This window comes from Eschscholzia californica, unplaced genomic scaffold, assembly GCF_041429995.1.
Source record: "Eschscholzia californica isolate CP2 unplaced genomic scaffold, dmEscCali1.0.p SCAF_1, whole genome shotgun sequence".
NCBI classification, from domain to species: domain Eukaryota; kingdom Viridiplantae; phylum Streptophyta; class Magnoliopsida; order Ranunculales; family Papaveraceae; genus Eschscholzia; species Eschscholzia californica.
The window spans coordinates 21,833,489-21,847,253 of record NW_028238198.1 but is presented as its reverse complement, the minus strand read 5'-3'; the positions used below and the strand labels follow the sequence as shown (position 1 = coordinate 21,847,253).

The window sequence follows — 13,765 nt, the reverse complement described above, 5'->3', positions numbered from 1 at the left end:
TCAATGTTTAGTTGAGGTGAGAAGTTCCAAAACTTCTTAAACCTAAACGGTCTCAGATCAAAGATAGTTTTATGCTTTATTTCAATCCCTTAAATATCATAACTATTCATTGTTCATTCACAAAACAACTTAAATTAAACCCCTCAAACAAACAAACAAAAAAACAAAAGAAATGTAACAACCTTAATCGATACCCTAAAAGTGAACCAAATAGTTCAAGAAAGATCGTTCAATCATTAGATCTTACTCCTTTCACTTATAAACCAGCTTAAAGCCCCAAGGATGAGTTTAGAGGAGGCTGTATTTCAATCCTCCTTTTCCTAAGTCGCTCGGCTATAATGAAAGCAAGCTCAAGAGATTGGGAAGCGTTGAGCCGTGGGTCACAGTGGGTGTGGTAACGTGAGCTCAGATCATCGAAAGTTACTGGTCTTGATCCTCCAATACATTCAGTCACATTTTGTCCAGTCATCTCAAGATGAATTCCTCCTGGATTGCTCCCTTCTTGCTCATGGACATCGAAGAATGCTCGAACCTCAGCCTACCCACAAGAAATAAAGAAAAGAAAAAGTTGTTATGATGTTGATTTTTTGTTTGATAATGATTTTTATAATAAACTCTAAACCTAACTAAAGATGTTAAAGTAAACAACAACAACCACACCAACCACCACACTAAGAAAGTTCCCAACTTGCAGATAGCAGCCCAACTTGCCAGCTTTCCCACTAAATCCTTAGTTTAATAATTGAATTGACTATTACTTTATATATATATATACACACACACATTAACTGGCACAACCGCCCGTCGATCAAGACCAGTCATTGCATAAAAATGATAGTGACATATGGTGTGATCCGAAGTTTTACATTAAGATTTGTTATTCGAAACAACAATGCTACTTGCCCCGACACATCTTGGCCCAAAATGGCTGAGAAGGCAAAATGTACACATGACGTCAGCAATTTTGCCTTATCGGACCAATCGGGCTAAGAAGTGTCAAGCCAAATAGCATTTTCCTATTTGAAAATATTTGATCATAAATTTGGTAGATTATCATTGATTGTTATTTATACGTTAGTGGTATCCAGTAAGGATGGGAGTTGCTGTTATGAGGATAAATTGAAAATGGAAGAATATTTGGAATCGAGATCTTACCCTGATTGGAAATGGAAACATCTAAATTTGGACGTAGATAAAATTTGGTGGGTTTCTAAAATAGCTTTATTAGATCTTGCTTAATAGACATAATAGCATATTTGAAATAGAGATCTTACCCTGATTGAGTCGAAAGGTCGAGTTTTTAGACCACATGGAGCCTTAATGGTGTTTCCATGCATGGGGTCGCTGACCCACGTGACGATTTGGCCTCCTCCACGGACAGCTCTTATCAAATGAGGCAACTTCACTCTCATGTTTTCAGCACCCATCCTCACGATCACCGTTATCCTTCCTGCTTTGTTTTGAGGATTCAAGATCTCAATGAGTTTTACTAGCTCATTTGGATCCATTTTATCACTCACCTGCATCAAAAAATGCAATTCATTTCGATATTGATCAACAAATATATGAACAAATTTGAATCATAAGCCATAAATTTGACCATTTTCCTTCCCCAAGTATTCGGAAATAGTAAGTGAAATTAATAAAAGGCAAGTGCTTCTTTTTTCTATCAGTTGGGTGTATTTCGATTATTTGAACAGTGATTCGATCGAACACTAAAAGAGAGGAAATCTCATATATACCTTGATTCCGATAGGATTAGCGACGCCTCTCAAGAACTCGACATGGGCACCATCGAGTTGTCTGGTTCGTTCACCAACCCAAAGCATATGAGCAGAACAATCATAGTAATGGCCAGAAGTTGAATCTTCCCTAGTAAGAGATTGTTCATAAGGCAAATGCAAACACTCATGTGATGTCCAAAACTCAGTAGAAGTCATAATTGGGTGTTCCACAGTGAGTCCAGCTGCACTCATAAACCCTAAAGCCTCGTCAACTCGATGAGCCAACTCGCGATACCTATTAAACCCACATAATAAGAATCAAACAAACAATACAACTCTTGATACTTAAGAAAACTTGAATTGGTAAAGCCATCATTGAGTTATGAACATAAATCGGCTGAGTTGACTATGTTCATGAAATTAATCAAATGAGTTACTGAGTCAAGACACAAACTTGAATGAGCTGAAATTACCTATCTCCTTGTTCACTGTGTTCTGTGAAATCAAGATTCCATTGAGTAACCCTTTGCATAGCTGCATAACCACCAGTAGCAAATGCTCTAAGAAGATTCAAAGTTGCAGCAGATTGACAGTAAGCCCTAATTAATCTTTGGGGATCAGGAGTTCTTGATTTCAAATCAAAAGCATCACCATTAACATTATCTCCTCTGTAACTAGGTAATTTAACTCCATCTTTCTCTTCAAATGCATCTGATCTTGGTTTTGCAAATTGACCCGCCATTCTTCCAACCTAAACAAGAATTTCCCCCAAAAAAGTTTCAATCTTGAATCAATCAAATCAAGCTAATCAAAATATACAAAAACAGAGATCTGAGAAAAAGAAGAAGAGGGTATTTAAGATCTGACCTTGATAATGGGCATTTGACCACCAAACATAAGAACAACAGCCATTTGAAGAAGAATCCGAAAAGTATCACGAATGTTAACAGCATTGAATTCCTTGAAACTTTCAGCACAATCTCCTCCTTGGAGAAGAAAAGCTCTACCCATGGCGGCTTCAGCTAAACGTTCTTCCAAATTTCTAGCTTCCCCAGCAAAAACAATTGGGGGAAAAGCATCTAGGGTTTTGAGTACAGCTTCAAGTTCCTTTTGATCTGGGTATTCAGGAAGTTGAAGAGCTTTCTTTGATTTCCAACTCTCAATGGTCCATTTTGAAGGACTAGTTTTAGTTGTTACAGGGGGGGAAGGTGTTGATTTGGTGTGTTTCTCTGTAACTAGATTGTTTGAGGATGGATCTGCTGCATGAACAGCTGATATTGATTTGAGAAATTTGGGTTTTGTTGGGAGAAATGGGAGGGAAGAAGATTGATTGGATTTGGAAGAAGAAGATGATGATAGAGGTAAGGATTGGAGAAGTGATTTACTAGAGAGAGAAGAGTTGCTTGTAAGAGCCATTTTCACTACTTTCTTTCTCTTCTACCTCTTTCTTTCTCTTCTACCTCTTTCTTTTTAGAGAGAGAAAGAGAGATGGAGTTGGAAATTTAGAGAGAGAGAGAGAGAATGAGGAAGGGAGAGAAAACTCTGCAAGGAGGTAGAGAGAGAGATTAGATTTTCAAGTGTTTTTATAAGGGTTTTTAGAGAGGAGACAAAAGAAATGGTTGTTTATTCTGTGTTTGGTGAAGTGGTGGTAGTTGAGAATTTTATGCATGTTGAAAAGGGGTATTTTAGGAAAACTAAATTAATAATTCATATACATGTGACACGTGTAACTTTTACAATAATTCAATTGGGAAGCGGCTAAAAGCACCCGCAAAACTTGTTGGTATCTAAGGGAGATGAGATTGACAGACATCTATTGGCACTTGTGCACGGATTGACCCAAAACAAGATTTCGGATTCGGATCAGTTAGAGAGGTTTCAAACTAGTCTAGTCCAAGTCTTTGCTTTGGGTTACAGACTGATCCGAGTCCGGGACCAATCGAAGAGTAAGATTTCTGATAGTACTTTTAATGTTGGTCTTGGATCAAAGTTTTTTTCTTCTCTAACTCTTCATCATAAATCAAAGTTGATTTGGAATCAAAGTTCTTTCCACGATGGTTTTATTCACTTGTTTTGGTTTGGAATCAAAGGAGGGTTGGGTGGATTGAGTACCTCTATAGTAGCTAGGCACCCAGTCCGTCGACTAACAATTCCACCAACTCCTTTTTGCAGCCCCCTTCAATTACCCTTTTGAATATACTTAGAGTACATTTTTCTTACACTCACATTACACATCTCATCACTAAAATCACTTATTTGTATAAAACAACAAAGTTGTACTAATTGGTACTTTCTCTTGTTGAAAGGTGCTAATTGCTATTGATATTGCACTACATACGGTACAACAGTTAGTTACTTGGATATCCTTCCCAAGAATTCACACGTCACAAGTTTCATCTCTCATGACGGTAGTTTTTTTTTTTTTTTTTTTGGAAGTCGACTACGATCTATGATGTATCTCATGACGGTAGTTAACATCTTGAAATACCCTATGCAATTTCTCGTGTAAATAAGTGTGTGGATGTTTTTAGAGCATGTTCTTTTTTTTTTTGAAAGTCTAGAGCATGTTCTTAGTAATTCGATAACACAAAAGAGTTTTTTTATAATATTTGAAGGTATAAGTGTCAATATTACGATAGGCAATGTGCTCAATTAATTCATTTTGGGTTCTCTGGGCACCAATTTCATGGAATGATTTAACTGCTCTTAAGAAATACTATGATACTTATTCTCAATCTGTCATGATCTAATTGCTTCGAGGTATGGTTATTTCAAATCTCAAAATGCATTACTATCACATTACATTGTAATATATGTATATATGACCAACTTGGCCAATGAGGATATGTTAAATTAGATCTTTTATAAGTTAAAAATTCAATTTTATATTTTTTTGGGTTAAAAACTCAAATATTTGTATTTTGTTAGTTAAACATCCAATATTTTCTACAGAGATGTTGCAAAGTTATGGCAAGGTGTTGCAAAATTGTTGGAAAGTGTTGCAAATTAAAATAGTACCTAGAGAGTTGAAGACAAAAAATGTTTTGGTTGAACATCCTTTTTCACCAAAATAAAAAATGTATAGGGAATTTTGACCAAATTTTCTATTTAGAAATTGATTAAGCATTACTGTGAATATTTAATTATATTAAATTTTCAATTTTAATTTTTTGCTATTATAACCATTTTAATATCTAATGTAGAGTTCTCACCAACAAAATGAGATTTGAGAGTAGTACCAGTGTTATGGTTAGATGTCTCAATCGAACTAAGGGAGTATTAAAGTTTGGTCTAAAATGATTGAATAAAAATTCGACCACTCTACTAGTCCCAAACTTTGGTATGAGCTGCCATTTTCGAACTTATGAGTCACATAAGAACAAACTTAACATCCCGCTTACATATTTTATTTGAATTCAAATATAAGTTCCAGAGTATAAATCCATTTCAGCTTGCAACAACAGCCATTATGGGCCATGGCAATGCATGAATGAGACTAATCAAATTTTATTCCATACAAAAATTGATTAGGTTCATTTCTATTCAATATAATATCACATTCAAGTACTAGGTTTATTTTCGCTCATCAAAAAAAAAAGTACTAGGTTTTATTCTGATCGGAAAAGAAGAAAGACAAAAAACCAAAACCTAAAGGAACACAATTAAGTCACAAACAAGAGTAAACCCAATGAAAGATCAAAGATTTAAGTTTCACTCAAACCTTCAACACTTCTGGATTTTTGAATTAGAAATATATAAGTTTTTTTTTTATAAACTAAATAAAGAAACAATTTAATTTTTATTATTATGGGCATTTGATACATATAATTTGAAAAACCTTCACTTAAGTGGGAGCAAGGTCTAGCCCTCTTTATCTTGGTATCATGGAAAATATACAAAATCCCATAAGAGACAAAAACTAGCTGATAGCCTTCTTATTATATTCCAACTATTTGTTTTATTCCATATATTTTAATGTGTTGAAGTCGAAAACCCATGTGGATTATAAGTTTAGACGACCTTTATCAGCAAAAATAACATTGATGTACCCATTTTTATATAATGTGTAGTAAAGGGGTTCATGTGGTTCTGCTAGATATTTCTTTTATTTTTAAAATTATTGAAAGGAGTTCACGTGGTTCTGGTAGGTACTTTTTTTAAAATGATATTTTCTTTTAGCTCAATCCAATTTTCGAGGGAAATCTAAATAATGATGTTTTGATTTACTTACTCTCCCTACATGCATATATCATTTAAGTAAAGGATCTCCTTGTTTTCAACTACAAAAGAAGTAAAAAAAAACTATCAAGTTGTTAACGTTTGTTGTATTTCTGGATAGGTCGCGGCTTTGGGGATAAGAAAAACTCTCTAGAGAATAAAGATTTAGACAATCAAAATTGACTTAGGAGGTTTACTTATTTTATGACCCAAAAATTTACTTGATTGAACTGTGACTCCTGATCTTCATCTTCTCATCACCTCAACCACCACAACTTCCGACCAACCCCACCATTCCGACCACTACTGCCGCCTCTTATTTCTCATTTCTTCTTCGCTCCATCTCAATCTCAACTGCTCGTTCTCTCTCTCTTTTTATTTATCTCTCTCCCTCCTGTCATTTTTATCGCAATTTGTACGACTATACTGCTGCTTTCTCTCTCTATCTTTATCTCTATCTCTCAAACACTTATGACAAAAAGAAGTTTCCCTGGACTGGAACGGTGAGAGAGAGAGAGATGAAAACAGAGAAACAGTGAGATAGAAGCCACAGATGGAAGAGCTATATGGAAGTTTGGAACTCGTTCTTTTCTCCTGTGGACATGTGCCCACAATCACATCATTCTTTGATTTATAGAGATGGCCAAAACCTGGGTTTGATTTTCCATTTAATTGGGTAAAAGATTCAAACACAGAACCAACACCTATGAATTATGAAGTGTCAATTCAAATGTGTTTGGAATTTTTTGGGTCAGTTAATTCTCCCACAAACGTGTGTCTCAAATCTCAAGCATCTCCTATTCGTGGATATCAGGAAATCATGGATTTAATTTCTTGTCTGCCCATTCAAACACAGAACCAACTATTTTGAAGCAATTCCCCGATTTTGAGAACAATGAGAAGCAACAGGCCTATGATGCAAACCATTTTTTCAGATCAAAATTGCAGTCCTTCTTTGACCAAACAATGAGAGAGATCTAGAGAATGGGCAACAGTGAGAGAGTGAGAATCGACCGGAGAAATATATAGAGAGAGAAACAATAGAAGAGAGGAGGAGATGAAGATTAGGGGGTAATATTTAATCAAGTGAATTTTTGGACTAAAATAAAATATGCCCCGAGAATGTACAAAAAAACATGAATTCCCTAGAGAATTTATTCTCCAGAGATTTTTCTTTATTCCCCAAAGCCGCCGCCTTCGGGATAATGAATTTAAACTTTTTATGTGCGTAAAACCAACCAAGACAAAAGGTGCTCTCGATCGTTTACTCCGGGGGCGTCGTTACTTGAAATTTTCCTGCACAAAATGGTCAAACGGCAAGTTTACACCTTGATCCTACAAGAAAAAACTTAACGTAGAACACCCGCTCACGCCTCCCGGCCGGCCTATATTTGAACGGGTGTGCCGTGCCCGTGCCATGGCCACATCAGTCTTTTCTTATCATCCGCTTTCAAACGGGCAGGTTGTCTTCTTTCTTATCAACATACTAAGGGGAAGAATCTATTTATGATGCTGAGGATGATTCCAGCACCCTCCATGTCTTGGGCGGAAGCCACTCGACTGATAAGGAGAGAAGAGGATCTTTAGATAGACCCAAGGCGGTTACGCCGACAAAGATAGAGCCAGAACTCGACAAAAGGATCACCCTAAGATGATCATCTCATGGCTATTGAGAACGAATCAAATCAGATGGTTCTATTTCTCAATCTTTCTGACTTGCTCCTACGGAACCAAGGTCGAAAAGATTGAAAAAGTCAGTCATTCACAACCGCTGATGAAGGATTCCTCGAAAAGTTAAGGATTAGTAATCCTTTTTAGAAATCGAATGGATTCGGCCCAAGGGAAACTCAAACGCAGGTGTGAGTGAGTCGAGTATTTGATTCCCTTACTTAAGGACTCGAGACCGGTAACCTCTGCCAAATAAATCTAGTTCATTGGGCAGCGGGACCTTCCACAACGGATCGGCTTAGTCTCACAATTAGAAAGGCGGGTCACACAGAATTCCTTCTTGCTTAAGATACGACTGGGTAGGACTGATTTGCTTAAGACCAGAATGCTAACTTAGCGATAGCGTGTTAGAGTTTCCCTCAGACCTCAGACCCTTGACCGATTGATGCGCTTAGAGCAATTGGAAAGTTTGCGGGGCGGCTCATACCGCTCACCCGCTTCCCGCTGGGGGGCCAATCCGGAGCAGCCTTGGCCTGACTTTGGGCCGCCGCTAAGAATGTGCTCCCAACTCAAGAAAAGGACGCTTGGCAACAAGACTATAGCAAGAAGAGGAAACCACCCGTGAAACAAGTCCTCCTGCTTGGTCGATCACTTCATGTGGTGATGGCAATCGGGAGAATCAAAGGTTTCGTAGTGAAAGGTAACACGGCCGCACCTCAAATCGTCGGCGAGCAGCAAGCAACAAACAAGGAACGAAGTCGCTCGACCACCGGGAGAGGCCCATTAGTAGGGGGCGCCGCCCTTGACCCCTATGAATTTCATTTCATTTAGAATAGAAAGGGCATCATCAGCCCTATAATCTCAAGGGGTTTCAAATCTCCCGGTTATTATCCATCGTCTTCCCCGAACACTTAGTAGGTGGGGTTGGGAACAGATCCTTCTTCCTCAGAATCGAGACTTTTTACCATTTCCCCTTTAGAGATAGGGGCGAGCTTTCTCGCGAGCTATTTCTTCTCGGGAAGCCACTTTCGGGGGAGAACTCTTGCTCACAGGCTCCCTGAAACCAAGAGACGAGACAGAAGATGCATAAGCAGCAGTCTGGCTTTCGGCTCCTATTCCCGCAACTGTTATAAGTATCCTCGCCTCTTCTTTCGATATCTTTTAGGATGGGCGGGTCTAAAGTTCTGGGCCAACGAATGCGATTGATTGACTTCTCTTGGAAATTTCCTTATCACGGTAAAATCCATATCATACAATCTCAGAGGAAGTAGAAAGTAAGTCAAGTCAAATCTCCTCAGTTGCCCTATTCGGGAATCTCCGGATCTATGCTTATTTTCAACTCCTGAAGCTGACCCACCAGTGCCCACCCATATTGAGCCGAACTCAGTCCCCCGATTTTCGCCCTATCGCTAGTGGTTACTCCCGATCCGAAGCACCCCTTTTCCATTCACCCCAAAGCCAAGTCACTATGGTATCTCCTACTACAGGTATGGCGCTAGCTAAGCTTGTAATTACTGTAGCTCCCCAAAAGCTCATCTGACCCCAAGGTGGTACGTATCCCGAGGCCTAATCACCACTTGAAGTTCGCTGATTGGATTCTTTTGGTCTAAGGCCAGGACGTGCCAAACAAAAGAAAGATAGTTTTTCTTTTCTAGAAACGAAAAAATTTGTGTCATATGGAGTGTCTAGAAGGCAACATATAACAAGGCCTTAAAACGGCATGATGGCTAGAACAAATTGCCAATAAGACTTTACTGCAAACAACTCAAAGCATCCCGATGAAAGACAACGTTTAGAAATGGAGTATTTTCTCATCAAAACACTTCGATTTCCTTTTCTTTTCACCTCATATATCAATATATCATCTTAGTTTAAGTTTAACTCGTCTCCATTCAATGACAGGTGAAAAAGAGATTAGAGAACAAACGAAGAATAAATAATGATTTCTGAAAGTGAGGAGCGGAGAAAGGAAGAAATGAGTACAAAATTACACGGACTTTCTCATGGAACAAAATATTGGGCGGCTAATTAATAAACAAAACTTGGTTACATTACATTATTTATTTTAAGGTTGTTTTCCGTGTGGCATCAACTATATTTATATTGAAAGAAAAATCTATAAAATCAAAATGAATCTTGGCTGCTGCTTGTACAAAAATGAATCTAAATATGTTATTGACATGTGATATTCATATATACATGTTCACCAACTTCTTATTTTAATGGTTGATGATGAGATTCCCATCAAGGCACATGAATTTTAAGTGTTTAATTACTAATTATGATACTTAAGATTTTAGAAGATTGGGTCAAAAACACATCCTATACCTAATATTATATAGTTAATGTGATGTGTATCATACACATTTGCTTCCACTCACATGAAAAATGTGCTTCTTATACTCTGAATAACTGGTTAAAATGGATATGCTGGAGGATCTGACAACTTCGAACTACGTGGTTAACAGACTACCTCAAAGATCAAGTGAAGATTTAAAGGTGCAAAGTGTTATTAGGGTCTTTCATCAAAAAAAAAAAGTGTTATTGGGGTCTCCCCGCTATTGGGACCCTCCTATTCCACAAAATGATTAAAAAGTCTCCTCTCAAAATAGGTTCTTCCACTTTTTTTGCGATTTAATATCAGTGGACTTGATCTGATGGTTACAAAATTTTCTCAAGTCCATCCATCCCAAAGGTTCTCAAAGGCTCCCAAAAATGTTAACAGGACTACTGGACTTGGGTTGAAGTTTGATACAAATTTCGGCCCAAGTCCACCGAATTCAACTTTTAAACATTAGTGTTGAATTCGGTAGACATTGACCATCGACTGAACTCAAAAAACTGGTGTTGAATAGGGGTGTACTCGAGTCGAGCCGAGCCGAGTAGTAAGTTGTTCAAGCTCGGTTCGCGTATTTGACTGTCGAGCTCAAGCTCGAGCTCGAGCTCGTTCGAGTAATTATCCACTTGTTCAAGCTCGGTTCGTATAAGTTTGAAAGAGCTCGAGCTCGAACTCGAGCTCGCATTGTCTTAAGCTCGTTTATCAAAATACTTAAAATTAAAACTTTCTAAATCATCAAAATACTTCAATGATCATTTGTCACATACAATAATAATGATTAATGATTCATATTCTGATAATTTTTTAATGGTTGATATTTCATGTACAAGCTTCAATACTAATACGTAATTATGTACTATATTATTACAAGAGTATGTTAAACGAGTTGTTCACGAGTAGCTCGTGATACATTAAAGAATGTTCAAGCTCGGCTCGTTTATGTAAACGAGCTTGATTTTGAGCTCGTGTTAAGCTCGGGCTCGTTAATATTCGAGTCGAGCACGAGCAATAGTCCAACCGAGCTCGAGCAGCTCGTTAAGAGCTCGGCTCGTGTACACCCCTACTGTTGAATTTGGTGGATTTGAAGTCAAATTTTGCAACAAAATTCGGTCTTAAACCAATGATTTCGGGTTGCCTATATAACTGTAAATAGCCAAACTAGATTTACTAAGTCAAAATGGTGCAGGAGCGCCAGTAATACTGTTGGGGCGCCTTTAGAACTTTTTATAGATCAATTGGGTTTATAAGTCATTTGGAGAAATTATTTCGCACACTTCCTGATTATTCTTTTATTTCACCACCTTTACAACTTGGGAGATTTTATAGGCAATGTTTAAACTTGTTATAAGCAATCTTGTTAAAGGCAAGTCCTAATTTAGTTAAAAGCAATGTGTTGGTAAGGAGGCAATGCCATGTCCATGTTTGACCTAAATTAAGTCAATAAACTTGACATTGTCATCCCTCTAACCATAGTTCCAAAACTTTGTCTTTGTGTGGGGTTGATTGGAGTCCTAATTGAAGTGTTTCTAACTACCAATTTAGTCTGGAGTTGAGACAATCATTTGAAAGAAGAAAATCACAAACCCTAAACTCAAACCTCTTTTGTTTTTATTTAATTGATCTTAAATTATGTATGTATATGTTTGTATGAGTCTAATGATATTTTTCGAGATGTTTGATGGTTGATTTGTTTCTAGTTGTTTAACTGAAATAACAATACAGTATTTGAATTGGATGAGTATAGTTTCTTCTTTATTTTGTTCAAATTTGAATTCTGTAGTGAAAGTATTTGATGAAATGACTCAAATAGAAGAAAAAAACATAAAGTCCATTGAAACTTTGTTTATTTTTAGCTCATTCACATGATTTAGTTCCTTGCTTATTTTATTCATCCACGGGGGTTTCTAACAAATATTGTATCACTTGCAATTAGAGTTTGAGGAACGAACACAATGGGTGGTGGGTTTTGAAGGTCATCGGTGACCTGTCACTTTGATATTTCCGGTGAGATGAAGCTAGGATTTAGGGATTCAGGTTTGACATCTAGAACTTGCTTAGTTTCTTATTTGGAAGAGAACAAAAAGATAACTTGGGTGAAGATAACCCTCAAAACTTGATTATTGTAGGCATTGACTTTAAAGAAACATGGTCATATATAATTGACCAAGTCATAAGTAGAAAATACATTGCCTATAACAAGTTTGGGCATTGTCTATAAAATTACCCTTATGTTGTAAATTGTCGGTCTATTTTCTTCAATGTGTGTATATATTCGCATGCAACTTAATGGAAATAAAAGAGAAAAAGATAGAAATATTAAGATATACTAAAACAAAGAGATGATCTTGAACCAAACTATATATAGAAGAATTCTTTCCAAAATCTTTTCCATACACTTTCTCATCTCTTACAAAACTTATCTCTTACAAACTCATACCAACAATACACCAAGTACATCTATTTATAGTGTGGGAGAAGTAATAGAAAGTTGACACATACCCTATGTGTTGTCATTTGCATGGTGTGTTGTCACCACCAAGATGACACTTTGCATATGGAGTTGTAGAATGGTGACACATAACATCATGTGTTGTCACTTGCATGATGTGTTGTCACAACCAAGATGACACTTTGCATATGGAGCTCCCATGTAGTGACACATCTCATATGGAACTACCACAAGATGACACCACATCAAGGTGGCATTATAGGAATGGTGGGCTGCAATAGATATGAGTTTGGCAAGAGGAAGATAATCTTAAAGGCACCCAAAACATATACTAAACCATTAATCTTATGGGCATCCACATCCCTTTGCATAGCCAATGATTATATGGGCAACCACATACCATATAACACTCCCCCTTGGATGACCATCACTTGGAATAATTGTCTCATTAAAAACCTTGTCAGAAAAACCCAGTGGGACAAAATCTGATGAAGGAAAAGAGTACAAATAATAGATTCCGAGTGACGTTGGATACGCTAAATACTGCCTCGTTAAAACCTTGCCAGAAAAACCCATTGGGACAAAAACTGGACGAATAAAAAAGAGTACAGAGCGTGGATAGCGATACATGAACCTGCACATGATAGTAGACTTCCCCTGATGAATATCATATCTTAGAACGATGTAGTCTTACATCATCAGGTTATCCAAGCGTCTCGTCCCGATGCCTTCTACTAATTTTCTGAACGTTGTAGTAGGCAGAGACTTGGTGAACAAGTCAGCATAATTCTCACATGATTGTATCTTCTGGATATCAATCTCATTATTCTTCTGGAGATGATGTGAGTAAAACAATTTAGGGGATATGTGCTTAGTCCTATCGCCTTTGATGTATCCTTCTTTGATCTGAGCGATGCAAGCTGAATTATCTTCGTGAATGACTGTGGGAAAATTTGTGATTGAATCAAGACCACTTGAGCTTCTAATGTGTTCAATAATGGATCTAAGCCATACACATTCTCTTGTTGCTTCATGGAGAGCAATAATTTCTGCATGGTTAGATGAGGTAGCGGGCATACTTTGTTTACTAGATCGCCATGAGAAAGTTGTACATCCACTTGTGAATACATAACCTGTCTGAGAAATCCCTTTGTGCGGATCAGAAATATAACGGGCATCTGTGTATCCTTTTACTTGAGAATTACCGGATAAGTTCTTTGAATAAAACAATCCCATGTCAGTTGTTCCTCTCAGATATCTTAGAATTTGCTTTACTCCAACCCAATGCCTCTTAGTTGGTGCAGAGCTATATCTGGCCAATAGATTTACTGCAAAAGCAATGTCCGGTCTAGTGCATTGAGCTAAGTA

At 37.3% G+C, this 13,765-nt stretch overlaps 1 protein-coding gene across 1 annotated transcript; it reads right to left on the bottom strand.

Moving 5' to 3' along the window:
• Positions 1 to 55: 55 nt before the first annotated feature.
• DHS1 (3-deoxy-D-arabino-heptulosonate 7-phosphate synthase 1) lies at positions 56 to 3,360 on the bottom strand. Its single transcript, XM_086651639.1, has 5 exons — positions 2,592 to 3,360; positions 2,198 to 2,475; positions 1,743 to 2,019; positions 1,275 to 1,520; positions 56 to 538 (listed from the first exon to the last, which is right to left on the bottom strand). The coding sequence occupies exons 1-5, from the start codon at positions 3,138 to 3,140 to the stop codon at positions 269 to 271; spliced, it is 1,620 nt and encodes a 539-aa protein (XP_086507765.1). The 5' UTR covers positions 3,141 to 3,360; the 3' UTR covers positions 56 to 268.
• Between the last annotated feature and the right edge of the window lie 10,405 nt (positions 3,361 to 13,765).